Source organism: Cynocephalus volans, chromosome 4 (assembly GCF_027409185.1).
Source record: "Cynocephalus volans isolate mCynVol1 chromosome 4, mCynVol1.pri, whole genome shotgun sequence".
NCBI classification, from domain to species: Eukaryota; Metazoa; Chordata; class Mammalia; order Dermoptera; family Cynocephalidae; genus Cynocephalus; species Cynocephalus volans.
Window position 1 is genome coordinate 50,959,452 of NC_084463.1, and position 21,909 is coordinate 50,981,360.

Here is a 21,909-nt window from a genome sequence, read left to right on the forward strand (position 1 = left end):
TAAAATGTAGAATTAATCTGTGTAATGCTCTGACATGGTTGCATACCTGCAGAGGGGATGCTCACCACCTCAGGCAGCCCTGTCTATTGTGGGGTGGCTTTGGGGGAGGAGGAAGAAAGTCAAGGAAGGGTTAACCCAAGATCTCACCAAATGTCTGATGATGGGATTCTCCAGGAACATGGCCCCTTTGGGAGGTTTTAGACCAATGGAGAACTAAAAGGTTTCCCATCCTGGAGCTTCTCAGTCACCTGGCCTTAGGAAACCATAGTCTTTCCTGCCTCTTGGCTTTTGCAAGTTCTTCCATCACCTCAATCTGCACACACTTCCTATTGGAAGTCCTCACAGATTATCCAAATCAAAATCAATCCTATGTTCTGTGGGTTCACCCAGCTCTGGTCCTTTTGTATTAGTTCATCATTAAAACGTGTGGCTTTTCTTTAGCCTTGAAGGAACTGAAGGATGAAGAAAGGGGCAGTGGGTGTGGCACTGGGGAAACGGGATCTAGCCAGCCACCTACCCCAAGCTAGCCTCCTCTCTTCCTTGAAATTCAGTTTTCTCATCTTCCAAATGTGAATATTGGATTTGGAGACACTCTAAGAGCCCTAGGGCTGTGCGGTCCACTATGGCTGCAATGTTGTAATTAAATTCAAATTAATACAAATTATAATTCAGTTCTTCAGTTGCACTAGACACATTCCACATGCTCAACAGACACGTGGCTAGTGGCTGAAGTGGGCAATGTAGATGTAGACTATTTCCATCATCACAGAAAGTTCTGTTGGACAACACTGACCTAGCTACTAGGGTCCTAAGGGATAGAATTCTGTCTCTAGCCCCTGCTGAGGGAAGCAGCTCTCAGTCCCACCCTAATTGGTGTGATGTGTAGTCCAAACCCTGGGTGAAACACTGTGAAGTGTGCAGGATAGGTCTACCCTGCTGAGGCAGTGGGGCCATGGAGAGGGTGCTGAGACCCTGAAAGAGAGAGCTGTGAAGTATGGAAATAGCCAAAGTTCCAGGGAAGGTGGCTACACAAGGTATCTGCAAGTTATTTGCAAGCTGCTGGAAATCTGCAGGATGGGCAAGGGCTATGTGGGCAGGCAGCCAGGCAAGCAGGTGGCCAGGCCACACAGGCAAGGTCCAGGCAGGTCAGTGGCATGCAGAGGGCACTGCAGTCAGAAGGAAGGTTAGGAACACACCTGCACTTACATGATGACGGTTTTCTTGGGGACTTTAGTCTCCTGCTCAGTGACTACAAAGAAAACAGTCAGAATAGCGAGGGTTACAGACCAGCCAGAGCTTGGGAGCTGATCTGAGTAGCATGACACTGTAGTAACCTGCTCAGCTTAGGAGCACTGAGTCCAAGCTCTGCTTGGCCATGTACTCCTGGGAAGGCCATCTCAGCATGGAGCCCCAATTCCCTCATCTTTGAAATGGAGGTGGCAATGCCTGCCTTGAATAGCTGGGGTATGAGGATGTATGACAAAACTACATCCCACATGAAGGTAGGACCCATTTTCCGTCCTGAGGGTCTTACAGGGGATTTAGGGACAGTGAGGTCTCTGTCTATGCTGCCTGCAAAGGAATCTCAGTTTCTCCTTCAAACCATGTGCCCAGGGAGCCCTGTGAATGTCAGGCCTCTGGACCCACTTCTCAGATGCAGAAAATGAAACATACCTAGAGAGGAAGATGAAATGGCCTGTAGCTGCAGTGAGCCAGCAGCCACATTAAGACCGGGATGCCTAATGCCTGTTTTACAAAAAATCCTAAAGACCAAAAGGTGTCTCTCAAGGGGAGAAGAACTCCATAGTCTGGAAAGGGGCACACTTGGGCTCCTGTGGGCCACAGGAGCCCTACCAAGAGCCCCAGAGGTTGCTTGGGCAGGGTCGTGAGCTCTGCATGAGCAGGGAAACCTAAGTCTCCCAACAGGTGTACCCCCAGTCCACAAACTCAATGATCTCTCTTGGTTTTCCTGGCTGCCTCCCTCCCCAGAGCCTGCTTGGTGGGGCCTGTTGTTTCCATCTTGCAGATGGGAACCTGAATTCCATGAGAGGTGGGATGGGACTCATCTGAGATCAGGCAGCACCTACTCCCAACCACCTTAAGGCCTCTTCCCCTGCAGCTTCCAGGCAAGGCCAGTCTGGGCACAAAGATGCCTCTTCCCAGCCTTGGCCAGTTGGACAGTGGGCAGTCCACAGGCTACCAGTACTCCCATATCTCAATGGCTCCTCTCTCCACCCTGCAGGGACAATTGAGGAAGAGGCCCAGAAAAGTCAACTGGCATGGCCTGGGGCACACAGCCCCAAGGTGCCTGGTCTGGGGGATTTTCTGCTTTGTTACACTCCCACATAGGGAAAGGCTTTCCTTTAGATGATTGAGAATATTTTAAACATGTCTCAGATGAGGTGCACATACAGTAAATGTCCTAGCTGTGTCTGTATGTGCATTTGGGGGCCACGTTTACTATGCATTTGTGTACACACATGTGTATGTGCATGAATACATATATATGACTGTGCACATGCATGTGCAGGTGTGTGCAAGCATGCACACATGCATGTGCACAGAGACACATGCATGCATGTACATGTGTGCTGCATATGTATACATGTGTGCATGCATTTGTGCAGGCTGTCCCCTGGAGGGAGGACAGCCCACAGAGAGAGAACGGGATCCAGCCAAAGACCTCTGTGTGTTTCAACTAAATTGGGCCCAGATAGAGTCAGCATGTTCACTGCCTGCAGGCCAGGCCCTGTGCCCAAAGCAGCAGGAAAACCCACATCTCATTCCCTCATCCTCCCTGATGAGGGTCCCTCTGGCTGCTCTCCGAGGTGGTGGCCAGGGCACCTCTGGGCTGCTACACTCCTGGCACCTTTCTTCACAGACCTAAACTGCCCCCTGACCAGCTCTGGGCCCAAGTGAGTATGTGCAACTACAAGAGGGGAGCAGGTGTGCGAAGCAGGACCCCAGGCATGGTGCAATCACAAGCAAGGGGGCCACACCCACCAGGGCCTGCTCTGGCTGCGGAGCCACCAGGTTAAAGATGAAGCAGCAGAATAGGAGTTAGGAAGCGGGGAGGTATCGGGCTCCAACTCCAGTGTCTTCAAGGATCAGCCTTCGTGCCTCGCTGAGGGCAACACCATGTCCAGCACCAGTGGGCCCCAAAGGCCTGCTCTCCCACACTGCCACCCCCTTCTCCATACCCAGAAAGAACCCCGTCATGACAAACAAATGAATGACTGTAAAGGATGCCCTTGTCACCAACAAGAGGGAGTTCTGCATGTCCCCACTGGGCGCTTCCCCAATGGTGAGACAGGAGATTGTGCAGGAAGTGGAGGTACCCATGGCAGCAGAAGCACATCTCTGTGGTGCTGTGGCCACCCCAGCTGTGGGGCTGGCAGATATCCCAGGACCCCAGGGACACTCGCAGTGGAAAGGGCTCAACCAGTGCCTGCAGCCTTCTGGGGGCTGAGAAGCAAGGACCCCTGCCCAGCGAGGAAAGGGTCTCCAAGAGGGTCATGGAGGGTATCGAAGGTCCCAGATGGCCCAATTCTGTAAGGGTCTAGACAGACGACCAACCTCCAGACATCAGGTCCTGGGAGCATCAGTTTTGGTAGCACTGCGGAAGCCTCCTTTTAGGACTTGGGAGGACATGTATTCCAACCCATCCCATAAGGGGAGCAGCAGCTCCACCAGGTGTTGGTCCAGCATTGGCTTGCATGTCCCCAGGGACAGGAGATTCACCACCTGCCCACGGAGCCCCTCCCAGCTTCTACTGGGAAGCCCAGGACAGGCACCAGTTGCCTTCCTCTGATCCCAGCTGTCCCTGCCCCAGCCTGGCCAAGCCAGCTGGACCCTCAAGGAATGAAGTGATGTGCCCCACTTCACCTTCTGTCCCTGGTAAGGCTTATGCTGCAGCCCAGCCCCTGCCTACAACCCAGGAGCAGCCCCAGGCCAGGGAGGCTGAGCCACAGTGTTCTGGCCTCTCTGTGACCAGCTGCACTGTGCGTGGACAGGCCAAGCCCCTGACACACACCCCCTTACGTGGCATGGACCCCTCTTCCTCACACACATCCCTTTGACAATTCCTGCCACCACCTGCATGAGGCCTCTCTGCTGGCTGGGCTGCCCCAGGGCTGGGCCTGGCTTTTATGCAAGCTCGCTACTTCCCCACGGATGGTGAGCAGCACTTAGGGACCACCCACCCACCCAGGGTTGCCTCTCCAGCCTTCACCCAGGCTCTGGGGTCATGACTTGCCCTCTGCTGGCCCAGCCGGTGCTGCATCCAGTGACAGGCTGAGATCAGCACTCAGCCCATGGCTTCTCCTCTGCACCCTCCTGTCTCCCAGCCACAGCCCTCCCTGCCCTGAGATGCCACCCAGGCCCCTCCTCCAGGAAGCTGGCCCTGATTGGAAGGGGTAATGGCTTCAGTCCCACCTGACTCTGCCCAGGCCTATGAGGAGGTTCCAGGCATGAGCCACTGAGGTGGCATAGGCAGAACAGCAGGACCTACCTTCCACAGCAGCCATGAGCTGCTCCCCGTGGTGTTGGTCCCGGGCCTGCAATGCAGGGCTCTGTACGTACAACTCTGCACCGCCACGCGTGGAGCCCAGCCGGTTCACCAACTGCAAAGCGATGGCAGAGGTCCGCTTATAGCCCGAGGCTCCCCAGAGAGGCTTAGCACAGCCGTGGCCTCCCTACAGGAACCCACACTCCCCTAGGGCCTCCTGCAACCATGGGGATGCTTTCTCTGCTCTGTCCAGTGTGGCGGCCACTAGCCATATGGGGCTCTAAGAGCTTGAAATTGGGCTGTGAAGCCCAGAAACCTAATCTTTAGCTGGATTTAATTTTCCCGATTTCAATTTAAGTTTATATCACCACATGTGGCCAGTAGCAACCGTATCAAACAGCTTATTTCCAGAGATAACATGGGTCCACTTGCTTCCCCAGGGCTGAAATGAAGAACAGGCTCCCCCAGGCTCATGGCAGTGGCCACACAGAGGAGCCCCAGGAAGAGCTGGACACATGCCAGAGCCTGGGACTCCTGGGGCACCCACAGTCAAACACACCTACTTTGTGTCCCTGTGGGGCTGGGCGGACCTTGGAAGAGCAGAGGACTAAGACTAGGTCCCACCGTCGGGAGCCCCCAGCCCTGGACCTGCGGCCCCAGTGCACAGGGACAGAGGGAGCTGTATGTCTGTAGGGCTGGGAACTTTCCACAAGCAGAAGGCACCTGTGTGGTACCAGGCAACGCTAGGGAACTAACACTGCATCTTTGCATAAGTAGGTAAAATATATGAGGACAGCACCAGGCCTCCCAAAAAGGCAAAAACCAAGTGGTATCCTTGAAATGGCAGGGACAATGGCAAGGGACACCAGGAACAAGGGGCCCAGTTTGATGTGGCAGGAGCTGAGAAGCCTTGCGGCAGAAGAGGAGACAGACAGAGTATGGGGGAGGTATGGCAGGGGACAGCAGGTGACAGCAGCCTGGTGTCCTCCAGCCCCTCACCACGGACAGTGGGCAAGAGTGGGCTGGTGTTCCTCGGTCCCTCATCATGAACTGTGGGTGATTGATAGTGGGTAGGTGTCCCCCAGACCCTCATCATGGACAGTGGGTATGTTGTTCCCTGGCCTCTAGAACATCCAAACGTTGATAGCTGGTGATGAGGACCTGGGCCCCCAGGCAGGTCTCCCCCTCCCACATTGCCCACATGCCTCACCTCACACTCGTAGTGTCCCAGGTCTTCCTTGCCGGCTGCCCGGATCACCAGCACCAGAATGCCACTGCGGGGCTCACTCAACATCTGGTACTTGCTGCCAGGAGTCAACAGGGTCCTGTCCTTGTACCACCTGGAACCAGCCCAAATGGCTTGTGAGGTGGGGCTTGGGCCACACTGCTCTGCTGGTGGCATGAGGGCATCTAGATGGCACCCTGTACTCAAGGCCACCCCTGGGCTCTGACTCCCATGCTGAGGACCTCACTGCCCTGCCCCCTGATGCTGGTGTCCTTAGAGCACCCACACTTCCAGAAGGCAAACTCCAGCCTGGCTGTGTCCTTCTGGCTGCAGGTGGGCCCCACATCCAGAATGAGTTTTGGCCCCATTATGCGCATTTTTCCACCGAAGGACATAGTGGCTGTGTGCCCAGCCTACCTCTGACCTGGGGAACATGCTGCCCACCCCTCGTTTTACAGACAGGAGCTGTGGCCTGGGACCTGACTTCCCCTCACAACCCCATTCTTGTGCCAGCCCAAGTCCCACCTGATCTGAGGGTATGGGGTGCCTTCCATGGTGCAGGTAAACTGGGCATCTTCTCCCTCCACAAAGGGCGTGGCCCGGACCTTGTTCACAAACCGTGGAGGGACTACAGTTGTGGGGTGGGAGAAACCAAGATAGACAGAGCAAGAGAGAAACACAGAGAGACACAGAGACATAGAGACGCAGACACAGAGGCACAGAGACAGAGAGATATGGATAGGAGAAACAGAGAGTAGACAGAGAGACAGAGAGACAGAGAGACATGGAGGGTCACAGAGACAAGAGATCGAGGGAGAGAGATAGAAACACAGATAGACACAGAGAGACAGAGAGAGAGAAAGAGAGACATGGAGGGTCACAGAGACAAGAGATCGAGGGAGAGAGATAGAAACACAGATAGACACAGAGAGACAGAGAGAGAGAAAGACAGAGACAGGAGGGACAGAAATGGAGAGACAGAGATAGAGAAACAGGAATAGGAGAGATAGACAGAGGAAGAGATAGAAACACAGACAGAGAGACAAAGAGACACAGAGACAGACAGAGATAGGAGAGAGAGACAAAGAGGCACAGAGACAGAGACAGAGAGACGGGTAGGAGAGACAGAGAGGAGACAGAGACAGAGAGAGACATTCAGAAGGACACAGAGAGAGACACAGAGAGAGACAGAGACACAGAGATACCATGATGAAGCCAAGTGTAGTGTCATGACAGAAGCTGTTGGGTCCCCACCCTCACCAGTGCCCTCCCTGGCCCTTCTGTGAGCCTCCAGACCACGGTCAGATGTCCACAGCACCCTCCCGCTGGCCTTGCCCCGCAGCTCTCAAGGCCACACCCGCCAGCCCCACCCACAGCTCCATCCCCTTGGCAGGGTCCACTGTCGGGGGTTTGGCTAGGGTGGCCCTGTACCTGGCCAGGCTTCCCAGGCTCACCTTGCACCAGGATCTTGCCCAGGGTGCTAGCATTGCCGGCAGCACTGGCTGCAAAGCACATATACTGGCCAGAGTCTACTCCAGTCAGATTGTCCAAGATGAGGGCGCAGGAGCCATCAGGGTCTTCAATGAGGATGTGGTGAGGGTCCACCTCCACTGGCTTCCCGTCTGCAAGGAGGGGTGAGGGATATCATGGGGATGGGGACCCCCAGGTTGACTCCATCAGGGACAAGATGCTGGGCCTGGCCTGGGGTTGCAGTCACAAGACAGGGAAGAGGGTGACCAAGGGGCAACCCCAGGAGCACTAGGGCAGGCGTGGTCTCCCTTTTGGGTCCAGCTTGTCAAGACAACTTGGAGGGAGTGAGGCCCAGATGATCCACCCCCTCTCTTTGTCTGTCTGTGTCTGTCTTTCTGTCTTTATCTCTGTCTCCATCTATCTCTGTCTCTATCTCTGTCTTTATCTATCTCTACCTCTGTCTTTGTCTGTCTGTCTGTCTCTGTCTCCATCTTTCTCTGTCTCGGTATCTTTTTCTCTTCATCTTCCTCTGTCTCTGTCTCTCTGTGTCCAGCTCAGACACTAGCTAGAGGCAGGGACCAGGTTGAGGAACCTGAACCATTCAGAGGACATCCCGTATGGGCAGCCAGATCCTCGGTCACCCCCCCCCCATCTAACGGCCCGGCAGCTGCCCTGGGGACCTCCGAGGCACTGTCCACACCCAGCTCACTGCCCTTTGGCCCCATCCTTCCAATTCCCTCTCCAGCCTCGAACCTGCAGCCCCTTCTCAAAATCACTGCCTGACACCCCCTCCTTTTCTCTCCTCCACACCTGGCCCCAGCATGCTGCCAGCCAGGCCCTGCAGCTCAGTGTGGTGGCCAGAAGCTTTCCCTATCCACCCCAGCCCCGTGCCCTGGCCTGTCCTTAGGTCCTCCCTCACGCACCTCTCTTTCACTCGGCAGATATTGTGGCTTCCTGTGACATGAAAAGGCAAACATTGCACCCCTCCCATCTAAGGAGACCCTCCACTGGGGCACTGAAGTGCCCGTCTCATCCCGTTCCATCCCATCCTGCAGGCAGACACTCTTGAGCTGCCATTTTCCCCAGCAGCACACCAACCCATCAGATACCACCCATCTTTTAAATCATCCTTGCATGTAAAACGTATTTGAAGGCTGAAAAAAAAAATCTGAAATTTAATAATTGAAGGAAACATAATATTTGTATAAAAAAATCTGAAAATTTTGAAATACACCACCCATGTGAAGCAGGATAGAACAAGGACCACCTGGGAGGCTGAGCAGACATCAGCCACCTCCTTGTTTCACAGCTAATGAGTCCATAATGAACTAACACCTAGTAACAGCAGCTTAACCACCCTACCAATTAGCTTGGCCTCCTTCAGACCCTGTAGTTTTCTGAACAGGAAGCAAAACCACAAAGACCACAACACACGCACACTAGGAAAGAACAAAGCTGCAAATGACTGAGAGCAGACCTCCCACATGTGGTGCCAGACCACGAAAGGCAGACTTAAGGGAAGACCCCATTGTGTATGAACTTTTCCTTCAGAACCACTCACAGTGCATGCAAGGAAGTTAAAAGAGCCTGCTCAAACAAAAAGGCACCCAGACCACTTTTTTCCTCCCCCATTCCTTGATTATTCCTCCCCTAACTAAGGTAGAGACCTCCCTCTCATAGAAATCAAGATATAAGCCTCCTCACTAAAAACCTACAGGCTGCTCCTCATTCACAAGGACACCTGCGCACTCTTCTGTGTGTACTTTCACTTTGCAATAAACTTTGAATGTGAGTTCAACACTGCTGCGTGGACTTGGAATTACTGTGGGTTCTCCAAAGGATTCCTCCCTCGGGAAATCCAATAATCTATATCTCTGGCATCACATGTATGAACCTCCACCCAACCAAGCATCTCCAGCCATGACATGCTTCTTTCCTAGGTGAGGGAAGGGGAGGCTTAGATACTTTAGGATGGAGAACCCCCTGCTCCCACATTGTTTAAATACATGAAATTGCACAGATTCATACATTCCAATTATTCTGGGTGTGCTCCACAAGATTGTGGAAGTCATAAAAGCTCATAAGCCCCACTGACTTCTGATTTGTACAAAAGCTTAATAAATGACTATTTTTTTAAAAAAAAAACCTCTAGCTACCACCTCGGTTCTCTGCACCCCTTTACTGCAACTCCAGGAAGAGCTGTTCTCCCTCCCTGTCTCTGCAGCCTCTTCCCATCCTCTAAACCCATCCCCATTGGCTTTATTTCCCTCACAAAACAGCTCTTATCAGGGCCACCATGCCATTGGCCAATTCTCAGTCTTCTTCCTACTGTTAGGAAACAGTTTTCCCCGGATTTCTCAGATCCCTGCTTGTCTCAATCCTGAGAACTCACAGCAAGCTTTAGAATGTTCATTTCAGGAGACACCCCAGGATACAGAAACTGGAGATGTCTCCCTCCCTGGATGTGTCCCAGGGTAGTAGAGTTAAAGCCCTCCCCTTCCTTTCCTGGCAGACACTTTTTTTTTTTTTGCATTCCAGCGTAACAAGTCATCCACTGTCTCTGGAGGACAGTGTGGGCAGATGTACTAGCAGCTCCATAAAAGCTTAGCATCTCCAAGATTTGGGGTTTTTCTCTTGGGCTATGAAGCACTGCACACAGTTAACATCTGGCTCCCATTGCCTCACTCTGTGGATGCTGAGGCATGGGCAACTGATAAGACACACTGCTCCATTTGCTGTGATAAGTAGTCTTTGTCTCTGACCCATGGGTCTTGTATCTTCTGTCTATATCTGGCCAGTAGGCTGACTTGCAAGTTTACAAGCAGGGTAAAAATCTCAGGTCCTTCATGGTTCCTCACTCAAAATTCTGGTGACAGGGAAGGGGCACTGTCAGAGATGTGGCCTTCTTGAAGGAAAATAAGGAGGCAGCCCTGTGGACCTCTTCCGCCACTTTGCTGTCTGTTATGAGGAGAAGCTGGGCAGGTGGTTGCAGTCTGAGTGCTGAGAAGTGGGTTCAGAGTCAGACACCTGGATTGTGGTTTGGTTCATTTTCTCTGAATCCCTGCCAGGGACTTTGCTGGTTCAGCCTCAGTTCAGCCCCCTTCACAACAAATACTAGAACTGGTGCAGGATCCAGGCGAGGTTCCAACCCTCTTTAGACCACAGAAACGCACACCTGCACTGAGTGCAAGGGAGGACCACTGCCAGCCATGATGGGCAGAAGGCAGAAGCAGGGCTCAGTCAATTGTTGGCTGCTTGGAAGGTGGGCGGAATGGACTCAGAACCCATGTTAAGGAGGAACAGCCACACTCGGGCATCTTATGGAGCAGCATCCGGCACCTATCATGCCAGCCTTCCATTCTGGAGATGACAATTCTGGTTCTGCGTATTTGCATGGGCACCAGCTTAGACGACTTCCCTGAGATGGACAAACTCCCCCGAGGTGAACTGTAGAAGACACACCAGCTAGCATGTGGGCTCTTGGTACCCTGGATAGCATCTGTAACACCAACACAGGAAACACCGGAGAAGGAGAAGGTGACCCAGAGGGATTCAGATGTGTTCTTACAGTCAGCCCTGCCTCCTTGGAAACCTCTCTTAGCCCTTATGGGAGAACCCAGTGACAGTTGAGAGATGTGATCATGGCACTGGGACAGCAGGTGCCCCAGGCCAAATGTCTTCCATCAAAAAGGTCACCATTGTGCAAGAACCCGAGCCAACTGAGGGCACAGAGCTGACAGACCCCCCAACCCCAGAAAGCAATGTGATGTGGCTAAGTCAAGGGAGCCAGCAGCTGAAACAGCACTGGCAGCGATGATCCTGCTGCCTGCTTTAGGGCTTTGGGCTAGATAAGCCGTGTGCCTTGCTCTTCTCTTGTCCCCAAGCCCTTCCGTCCCTTCTACCCCAACCTTGGCTGCCTTAATAGAAAAATGATTGGAGTGGGCTGTGTCTCCCTGTACCCAGAGGGACCAAAGGCCCTATTTGCCTACCTGATATGCCAGGGATATCAGGGAAGAACCCAAACTTTCATGGCTCTGCTGGATATCCACACCAGGTCACCATTCAGCCAGTGCAGTTGTGGGAAGCCCTGTAGGTACATGGCTTTGAATTCTACATCTGATGTTGGATGTGTTTGTGGTTCCCTGCCCTGTATGTGCTGGAGGGGATATTCCCAGTCTGGACATGCTACACGTAGAGAGATGGCAGTGGAGCACGTCACCACACCCCAGCCTGGCTCCCTGTCCCTTCCCTGGTTGGCTGACAAAACAGCACAGTACTCCAGGAAGAGAAAGGAACTTCCAGGCCTCCTTGACAACTCAAAGGCAGCCAAGGATAATAAGAGAAGCCACATCCAACTTGGCAGCCTTGTAGAAACAGCTAAAGGGAGCTGGCAGCTGGCAGCAGATTATCACTGGCTCAATCCGGTTGCTGCTCCTATGGCTCCAGCTGGTGTAGACGTTGTGACTGTAACAGAATCCATCGCACAAACTAACAGCTCTTGACTGGCCCTCTTGGGAATAGTTAACACCTCCTTTTCTATCTATTCTTGGCTTGCAGAGACCAAGACCACTTTGCATATGCACAGCAAGGTCTCTAATATACATCCGAGGTGTCACAAGAGCATCTAAGTCAGGACTTAGCAGTCTGCCCTCTGACATTCAAATTTTCTGCTGTATCGATGATATTCTGCTGGTTGGCAAGTGAGAAGCCTCTCTCAAAAGCCCTGACTAGGGTGTGGTCATAGCTCCCCCAGTGGGTTGGCTGATAGGCCTGATAAGAGTCAGGGGTCTGCTCCCCAAGCTGAGTTCCTCAGAACTAAGTGGACTACGTGTCAATAATCAACCTCTCTTTTGGGCCCCCTACCACCCAAAAGAGGCCCAACACCTTATGGGACTTTTGGGGTACTGGGGACAGTATGTGCCTCACCTGGGCCTTCTCCTTGGACCCACTCATGAGCCAGCTTTGAGTAAAGCCAGCGCCAACAGACCATGCTAGAAGCCATACAGCAAGCTCCGGCACATGCTCTGCCTTGGGGCCTCCACAAGCTTGAGCTCCATGACTGAGACTGATCATTTGCCAGCTGGAGTCTCTGGCAATGGGAGGCAGCCCTTGAACTTTTGGACTCAACATGCCACCCAGACACACACAACCCAAAGTCACTGATGCTTGAATTGTGTCCCCCAAGTTTTATGTATTAGAAACTTAGCTCCCACTGTGACTGTTAAGAGGGTGGGAAATCATATTATGGGAATTGAAAGGTGGAGTCTTGAAGAGGTGATTAGATGGTAGGACCATGCCATAGTGAATGGACTGGAAATGGTGGTCAGGGGCGTGGTTCTAAGGGCTTTAAAAGAAGAGGAGACTCTGTCTTTCTCTCTCGGCTTCCACCATCTTGCAACGTGAGACCCCTGGGTCACTGTCGCCACCACCAGATGGACTTTGGACTTCACAGCCTTGGAAACTAAGCAATAAATGTCGTTTTTCTTTATAAATCACCCAGTTTCAGGTATTCTGTTACAATAACACAAAAATGGACTAATACACACCCCTTTGGAAATCAGCTATTAGCATGTGACAGGACTTTGGTGGAAACCAGACAGCTGACCCAGTGAGAACTTGTGACTCTCCATTCTGGGGTAGACAACACAGACTCCATGACTAACAGGGTGGGAAGGGCCCACCCAGCCTCATTTGTCAGATGGAAACAGAGCTGGCTTGTTGGCTGCATGTGAACAAGTGGCTGCTCTCCAGGTGGAGAAGCTTCCACTCCGTATTCCACTGCCTGACGCACAGCTGCTGGCTCCATGCGGTTCTGAGTTCATGGAGCTTCCCTCAGGGGTTTGGGCTTGGGTCACTTGTCATCCGGCTAAGCTGAAATCCAGCAGTGCACACTGGTTTTCACAACTGTCCAGCTTCAGAACCAACCAAGGAGAGGCGGGGTCCTCGGCTTAGCAGGCAGAGCTCAAGACCACTCTTGTAGCTCTTCCCAATGCTACTCTTCTTCGTGAACACTGTTAAATTCTTAGCAACCCTTGAGCTGTTGCAAATGGCCTAGCTCTTTGGTTTGCCACTTAAAAAACTATAGACCAGCAGCTTAAAGTCACTCCTCCTTGGGGCCATGAACTGGGGAAGCAAATAGAGGCTGCTGATGGGGACTCCCCACCCAGATCACCAGCATTCCTGTGTGGAGCAGCCACCGTGTCATGCCTCTGAGCCCCATCGCAAACTGGGCATAGATGCAGAGGTTACATCACATGCTGGACTGGGCGCTGCCAAGAGAGATGCTCTCCAGTCTACAGGAAGGGAGGCCCCACTGCACAGGGCACCCCCACTCTCCATCCTGGCACATCCACAGAACCAGCAACCCCTTGGGGCTGTCGGTGGTGCCTGCCCACAGAGAGACCTTCTGGTCAGTGAACAGCCAGCTCTAGCCACACCACATGGCCTTGTGGTCAACACAGACCACGCATGTGCAGCATTGACCATCTGCAGTTTGGCGACCTGCACCATTGGTCACAAGAGCTACTCAACAATGAGCTGATAGTCTATCCTGAAGAGGGGATGGTTGGGTAAACAGACAGATTCTGGGCAGGTTGTAAGAGAGCAACTCCAGTGGCTGGGAAGAAAGCCCCTCAGTCCCCAGGATGTGCAGGGCAGTGGGTTGTCAATGATCCACCCTGGAGCCCTGCTCCAGAAGGAAGACCCTTGGGTCTGCTCTCCCAAGCCACCACCAGGAACCAGTCACTGTGTCCACCAGTTCGGGCCACCTGACGGCTCTGACCAGGGGACACAGGGATGGTTCCTCCTGCATGTCCCAGCTGGGTGTCTTCTCTAGCCCATCTTCAGTCATTTGTGGGTGGACAAACGCCCCCAGCTGGTTGTGGACAAGCAGGACAGGAAGGACCGACCACCCTGGGATGTCTCCTCCAAAACCAGAACTAGACTCAATTATTAGGACTAAACTGGGGACTTGAAGGCTTATCAGCTGGCCCAGGTGAGGCTTACCTAACAGCTCAGGTAAGAATTACCTGACAGCTGAGGTGATCCTGTGGGAGCCCTGTGGGAGACGCTGTCAACCAGTGCTGTCTGGAGTGTGTCCCCCTGGGAGCCCCCAAATTGTAAACAATAATCATGCTCTAAGGACTTCCTGTGTTGGAACCAGACACGGACCTGCCTCCATCCCATACACATGATGATTTGCACCCTGAGGTGGTTACAGAAGACTGTTGTGTGTTTAAGGGAACCCTACCAGTAAATCACGTAGCCCTCAGACAACTGTGGGGATCTCCCATTTAGCGAGGCTGCCCTCTGGGACTTGAAGCTTCCAGAGGGAGCCAAGATCATTATTCAATGTGCACATGCGATAGGTTTTAGTTACAATTGGGGTCTTTCTAGTAGAAGAGACAGCACAAGATATGTCCCTGCCTTTAGCCTGAGTGGTCACTAACACCACCCTGGCCCAGGGGCACTGAGGTCAGCCTCAACTGGCCAGGGTTGTTATAAATGGTAGCATTTCCCAAACCTTCCTCCGTGGGGCCAGGCAGTGTCTGGGCAGGTGTATCAGGTAATGCTGTACCAGGTAGATCAGGTAATGCTGGGCCTGAATTAATGCCTCAGGCCGGGCGTGAAAGTCACTGTAGAAACTCAAGGAGACAGTCACCTGGCTGTATGGAATTGCTCAGCTGGCTGGATGTGGGACCCTGGGGACACAGCTGGGGTCAGTCACACAGGTGGCCTCTTTCTGGTGCCAAGTCCTGCCAAGAGCCCTCATTAAATGAAGCACGAGTCGTACCAGATGGACTGGGCCCCAGGCCATGTTGGTCAGAGTAGTCAGGGTGGCCGAGGGAATGGCATATACCTGGTAAATCCCAGCAGAGACTGGCACCATGTGAAAATGGGGTGGAGCTAGGTCCCTTGGGATACAGCGCCCCGTGGGTGGCTCACATGCCTGCAGGCCAGAAGTGCTGGATAATGGTATTCATGGCCAAGTTGAGAATGTTCATAGAAGGAGATATTCTAGGAGAGTGGAGCAGAGATGTCTCGCTCCCTGGAGATCCCAGGTAGTAGAAATGAAGACCCCAAATCCATGGTGAAGCTCATTGCAAGTGCACGTAACATATGGTCTCCCCAGGCTGCCTGTGAGGAATGGAGTATGGGGAACCGACACAAGGTGCTGCCCTGCCTGCAGCTTGACAAGGAGCAGTAGACTGTCTTTGTCTTGGACCCACAGGTCTTGTGTCATTTGTGTGTGTGTGTGTGTGTGTGTGTGTGTGTGTGTGTGTATCTACATATGTATGTACACAAGGGGACTTCAAAGAGTCCATGGAAAGATTTGTACTGTCTTTCAATTCCATTTTTCCATGAATATTTTGAAGTACCCTCACATATGAATGTTGTGTGACTACATATACATGTATGTATAAGTTTTTAGTGTTCAGGTATATATGTCTGGTATGTATGTGTACAGATGTGTGCAGTATGTATATGTGTGTATGGTATGTATGTGAACATATAAATATGTAGTATATCTACATATGGTATCTATGTGTATATGGGCATACATGTGTGTAGCACATATCTACATATGTATGTGTGTGTAGTATCTATGTACATATGAGCACGTGCACATTATCTATACATAAATGTGTGCAGTGCATATCTGTGTACATGTATGTGTCGTATTTATCTACATATGTGTACATGTCTATGTACATATGTGCATGTGTGTATTACCTATATGTATGCATGTGTGGTGTGTATCTGAGTATAAATGTATGTGTAGTGTATGTCTGTGTGTGTATGGGTGTGTAGTGCCTATGTACATACGTGTATGCATATGTTATCTATATGTATATGTGTGTGGTATGTATCTGGTATGTACGTGTGTTTGCATGTGTGTGACATGTACCTCTATGCATAAAAGTGTGTGCAGAGTGTGTACGTGTATAAACCACGGCAGGCCAGCCTGCACGCATATAAGTGGAGCACAAGGGCAGACTGTCATGGTTCCTGGGACTCTCGAGCAGCTCTGGGTGCTCTTGGTCACTCTCCACCTGGCTGTCCTTCCTCATGGGCTCCCTGGGGCCTTCCCTTCCCTCCAGCTGCTCCTTCCCCTTGTCTCATTTTTCCTCCTCTCTCCAGACTCTGTAAGTCAGAACCCCCAAGTGTCCATGCTGGACCTCATCTCTCTCCAGTCATTCCATGTCCATATCGACCAGAAGTTTCAGATACATGGACAACTCCCCCATTTCTCAACTCAGGAGAGACCCCTCCCCTGAACTCTAGATTTTATAACCATCCCAACACCTCCACCCATGGGCACCTCAAATCTTCAGTCCTCCCCAGATCGGACACTTCTTTCCCCAGCCCAGCTCTGTCTGCACACCAAACCTCTCTCCAGGTCCTCCCACCTCCATAAATGGAACCACTGTGTCCCAACCATGTGGTCTTCCCAGACACCAATCCTTCTTCCACACATCCCTTCCAACCCATCAGCAAATTTAGCTGGCTCTGCCTTCAAAATACATCCAGAAGCCAACCACAGCCAGCACCCAGGCCTGAGCCCCCAGTGTTAACACCCTGATTCCCAGGCTGCTTCTCTGTGTCCCCTCTTAGCCATCCCCTGAAGGTTGCTGGCATTGCAGCCAAGTTGACAGATAATAGAAGCCATACTGTGTCCCTCTGCTGCTCAAAATTCTACATGGCTCCAGTACACTGAAGGGTCAATGCTGCCCAAAGAGAGGCCTGGCCTTGGCCCCTGATCCTCCAGGAAGGTGACCTGAAAGCCTTCAGGTAAAAGGCTGTCCTGCCTGACAAAAGTGTCTATATTTTCCTGGTGGCCTTGGACCATGTCAGATTGTCTATGCTAACAATGAGATCTGTGGTGTAGGCTCTGGGCCATGTGAGATACTCTCTGCTAACAATGAGATTTATGGTGGAGGCTCTGCGCCATGTGAGATACTCTCTGCTAACAATGAGATTTATGGTGGAGGCTCTGGACCACACCAGATACTCTAAGGTAACAATAAGATTTTTGGTGGGGGCTCCGGGCCATGCAGTATCAGCTCGACCTTGGGAAGGGCTAGAGGCTGAGGTCAGCCACACAAGTGGTCAGGCATACCCACATGACTAAGCCCTAATAAAACCCTGGACACCAAGGCTCAGTGAGCTTCCCTGGTTGGTAATACCACATGCATGTTGTCACGCACTGTTATTGGGAAAAATAGGTGCTGTCCACATGACTCCACTGGGAGGGAACAACTGGAAGCCTGTGCTTGGTGATGTCTGGACCCTGACCCTGACCCAGGCACCTCTTCCCTTAGCTGACTTTACTTTGGGTCTATTTGCTAGAATAAGCCATAACTCTGGGTAAAATGGCTTTGATGAGTTCTATGAGTCCTACTAGTGAATTAATAAACCCGAAGGTGTGTCTTGGGGGCCCCTGAACCTGTAGTAGGTGTCATAAGTGAAGTCTGTCTTGGAGCCTCTAACTTGATGTCAAAAGTGAAGGTGGTCTTGGAGACCCCTGAACTTGCAACTAATATCAGAAGTGAGATTGGTCCTGCTGACCCCTGAATTTCACAGCTCCCATCACGAGTCAAATGCCAGATGCCAACCATGACCCTCAGAGCCCAGCATCATCACCACCCTCACCCTTGTGGCTTATCCTGCTCACATGGCCACACAAGTCACTCCAACACCTAAGCAGTGTCCGCCTCAGTTTCTCCACCTCTGCTCCCCACACCATGCTCTCACTCAGAGCTCTTCAGATGTGTCTGCCTCAGAGGCCTGTCCTGAGCCGTCACTCCGCCCCTTGCCTTGTTAACTCCTCTGGGCGGCCACATCACCATTCGACTTTATATTAGGTTTATTTCCCTGCATGTCAGCTGTCTCCTCCCTATCAGCTCAGCCCCCCTGGACAGGGCGGTCTGTTTCTGTCCCTCATGCCCCAGGCCCCTGACCAGCCTCCCACACTGGGTCCTCAGCCCTTGCACAGCCCACTTCTCTCCAGGCGGATCTTCTCTGTTGCAGGGCCCACACCCACAGTGGGGCCGGGGACTCCTGGCCCCAACGGTGTACCTTTGTACCAGCTGACAACAGGCTTGGGTGTGCCCATCACACGGCAGGCCAACTTGACTGTCTCGCCCAGCTCAGCCGTGCAGTCAGCCAGTTCCTCTTCGAAATCTGGGGGACCTGTGGACGCACACATGGGGCACTGAGAGCTCCGTGGATGGGATGTCAGACTTATGGTGTCCTTGGGTACATCCCAGCAGGTCACCCTGCCCTGTGCCAGTAGCCCTGCATCCAAGGGTATGGCTGCTACAAGGACAGTCCCTTGCCATCCTTCATCCAGGGTTCCAATCTGGAATCAGGGCTGGGTGTTCACAGGGGAGTGGTGAGGACAGTGGAGAAGAAGATTCTGTTCTGGCTGAGGATGCAGATCCCTCATGTCCCATGACATGATCCGGATGGATGCCCCGAGCTTGCATCCCGCTTATTCTAGTCAGGGCCAATCCGACATTCAACTCAGGAGCTCCCTGGGAGGCCAAAGCAGTTACATCCCACCCGGAGCTGACGGAGGGGAGCTGAGACATCCACCTCAGGAACAAGCGCACTCCTCACACCCACCCAGGCAGGGGCTGAGGGCTGCGCCATGCAGGCACCATGCAGGCACCATGCAGGCACCCCGAGGCTCAAGGATCCACCAGTGGGTGCAGCCCAGCCGGCCCCTGGGGAGGTGGACACTCACGCCATGCGGGCAGGGCCAGGCGCTGCTGGATGCCACAGATCTCCTTCACCCAGGAGTTCTTGATGATAACTGTCCGTGCCTGCAGCAGATACTTGCGCACTGAGTCCTCTCGCTCGTGCCACACCTCAAAGGCGCGGTCGTCCCCTTCCACCTGATCATTCAGGTCGATGCTGCTCAGCTGTGGACAGGGCAGGGCATCAGCAGGGGAGTGAGGGCTGACCACCCCCGGACAGACACGAGACCTGGGGGCCATGCCCAGGCCACCCTGAAACCGGGGCTTCAGGACAGGCTGCTGGCACCTGCCCAGAAATGCAGAGACATGGAGGTCTCTACCCACCCCCCAGAGCCCCAGCAAAACCCCACCTGCCGGTGCCCTCAGACCTTCATCATGTTCCGGAACACGTAGCTGAAGGTGTCAGTGCGAGAGTCTCGCCGGGGCTTGCAGATCACCAGGTGGTTGCGGAAGAGGAAGACATGGCGGTTGTGGCCCTTCCAGGGCATCCGGGCACCCGGAGCTCCCTCCCATACGATAAAGTGGCCCTGGGGGTGTGGGTAGGTTTCGGTCAGCCTACAGTTGGCCTGACCTACCAGGGCTGCAGACACCACAGCTGCCTCTACGTCAAACCCTCAGCCAAAGTCATGCACTGCCCCCAGCACCTGGCAGCCCAGACACAAGCCCCCCACTACACTGTAGCTCCCACTCACACCCCCATCCCAACCTGGCGGATGGGCTCGCCCAGGGCCTCCAGGGTGCCCGGGTAGTTCTCCATGAGCGACACATGCAGCTTGTTCTCGGCACGTGGGGACAGGGCTGACACCACAGCGTAGGCTTGCTCCAGCAGCGCACAGTTCTGCCGGTTCCGAGCCTTGTTGCGGATCAGCTCCTGCAGAGGGGAAGGGGACAAGGGTAAGGGCTCTGGACTGCACCACGGCCCAGACCCCCACGAGGCCCAGTATGGGTGGAGGGGGTGGGGCCCTGCCCACCTTCAGCAGGGTCTGGTACCGCTGCACCTGCTCCACTGGCTGCTCCAGATAGTGCTGCAGCGGCAGTGGGAGCGGCTGCAAGGGATCTCCACCTGACAGCACCTCCTCCGCGTATTTCTGTGGGAACCACAAGGGTGGGTTTCAGGACAGAACTGCACGGCCCCCTGCTGGCTGGAGTCATCCTGAGAGCTGAGGAGGGGTCCCAGGGGTGCTCCCACACAGCCCTGCAACCCAATAGTGGGTGGCATCACTATCTGACAAGTAGCAAGCACAGGGCTCGGGCACCCTAAGCCTCCTGCCCAGAAGCAGAATGGAAAAGGGCTCTGCCTGCATTTCTCACTGATCCAGAGCCTGAGGGATCCCTGAGCAGGCTATGGGGTGGAGGGGAGGGTGAGGGAAGATGAGCCCAGGCTGACAATGTGGGCTGGCCAGCTGAGTGGGGCAAGGACCACAGGCCCATGGAGCTCGGGCAGGGGGCACCTTGTAGAACTCCTGCACAGCCGTGCTGACAACCACCGACTCAGCCTGCACTCGGCCCACCAGGAACTCAAGGTACTTCTCAAAGGCTGCCTGGTTCTTGATGAAGCACATGGCCACGTCGTCATCCGTGTCACAGTGCTGCAGCTCCTGCAGGAAGCTGCCATGGAGGGGAACAGCAGGCAGGGCGGAGACAATGTCAGGACCCCAGCCCATGACCCATGACCCAGCACTGAGTCCTCACCTTTGGCAGAAAACAGGTTCCTGTGGGTGTAAGAGTGAGTGTGCCCAGCTGTGATATGTGTAGGTATGCAAGAAGTGGGTGCACATACATGCGTCTGTGTGAGTACACAAGCATAATGTGCGAACGTGTATGTGGGCATGCAAGTGTGGGGATGGGGATGGAGGTGGGCCTGTGCATGTATGTGTGCACATGGGGGTGCACATACATGCAGGTGTGTGTGTACACGTGTGTGCACATGTATGTGTGTACATGAGTGTGCACGTGTGTGCAGGAGTGCATATGCACATACATGTGTGTGGCATTGTATTGTGTGTACATGCACATGTTTACATGTGCTTTGTGTGATGTGTGCATGTACATGGGCATGCATGTGTGCGGGTGTGTACATGCGAGTGCACAAGTGTGCTTGTATGCCTTGTGCAGGTGTGCAACAGTATAGGTATACAGAGATGTGCATATGTGTGCACACATGTATGCAGTGCATACTACATGCATGCACATGTGTACACAGATGTACATGTGTGGGTGTGGGTGTGCATATATACTATACTGTGTACAAATACACGTGTACACAGATGTGTGTGTGTATGCACGTGTGCACATGTACACACATGCCAAACACATGGGTGTATGTAGTATGAAGGCTGTACGTGTACACACATGTTCATGTGCAGGTGAGCACGTGTGTGAGGGTGTGCATGTGTGGGCCTGTGCACACACTCATCAGTGGCAGGTATGCTGCAGGCCTTCTCATGGGTAAGCCAGGTCCCCTGGGGAAATATCCACAGATGCAATGCACCAATGGGTAAATCAAGTCAGCACAGGTTCTCTTCTTCCTTGGCTCCTGCCCACTCCCCATGCCCTGTAGCCAGTACACACATGTGTACTGTACGTGTGTGTGTGTGTGTGTGTGTGTGTGCATGCAGCCCCACCCACCCACCTGCTGTGGAAGCGGCTGATGTCCTCCACGTTGCGGAAGATGACGGCCTTCTGGCTGGCCACGGCGGTGGGCACACGTGGGCAGTGTTCCAGGTGCTGCATGTGATGGCTCTGCAGGAACTGCAGCTTGCCCACAAAGGCCTGCTCTGAGCTCAGCAGCTCCTGGATGATGGAGCTGGGTGGGAGGAGGCAGCCATGAGGGGGAAACCAGGAGCTCCAGCTGCTGGTCCCTGCTCCCACCACTGTACAGGGAACCCAGGACCCTGTGGCTGCGGCTGAGTTTCCTCCCTCTGTGGCCTCTGTTCTCTCAGCCA

The 21,909-nt window shown here is 53.4% G+C and overlaps 1 protein-coding gene across 25 annotated transcripts in view; it reads right to left on the reverse strand.

Moving 5' to 3' along the window:
* The window catches only part of OBSCN (obscurin, cytoskeletal calmodulin and titin-interacting RhoGEF), a 182,985-nt gene that overhangs the window by 20,525 nt on the left and 140,551 nt on the right, over positions 1–21,909 (reverse strand). For 20 of the 25 annotated variants that reach the window (XM_063095249.1, XM_063095241.1, XM_063095247.1 and 17 more), the window contains 11 exons: positions 21,597–21,770; positions 20,416–20,572; positions 19,936–20,052; positions 19,671–19,835; positions 19,333–19,491; positions 18,952–19,129; positions 18,282–18,395; positions 7,187–7,354; positions 6,258–6,360; positions 5,718–5,847; positions 4,511–4,622 (listed from right to left, as the gene is read on the reverse strand). In XM_063095249.1, coding sequence (XP_062951319.1) covers positions 4,511–4,622; positions 5,718–5,847; positions 6,258–6,360; positions 7,187–7,354; positions 18,282–18,395; positions 18,952–19,129; positions 19,333–19,491; positions 19,671–19,835; positions 19,936–20,052; positions 20,416–20,572; positions 21,597–21,770 — 1,577 coding nt within the window. Of the gene's footprint in view, positions 1–1,196; positions 1,250–4,510; positions 4,623–5,717; positions 5,848–6,257; positions 6,361–7,186; positions 7,355–18,281; positions 18,396–18,951; positions 19,130–19,332; positions 19,492–19,670; positions 19,836–19,935; positions 20,053–20,415; positions 20,573–21,596; positions 21,771–21,909 lie in introns of all 25 variants that reach the window. The other 5 variants (XM_063095263.1, XM_063095262.1, XM_063095260.1 and 2 more) reach the window with 2 other exon arrangements.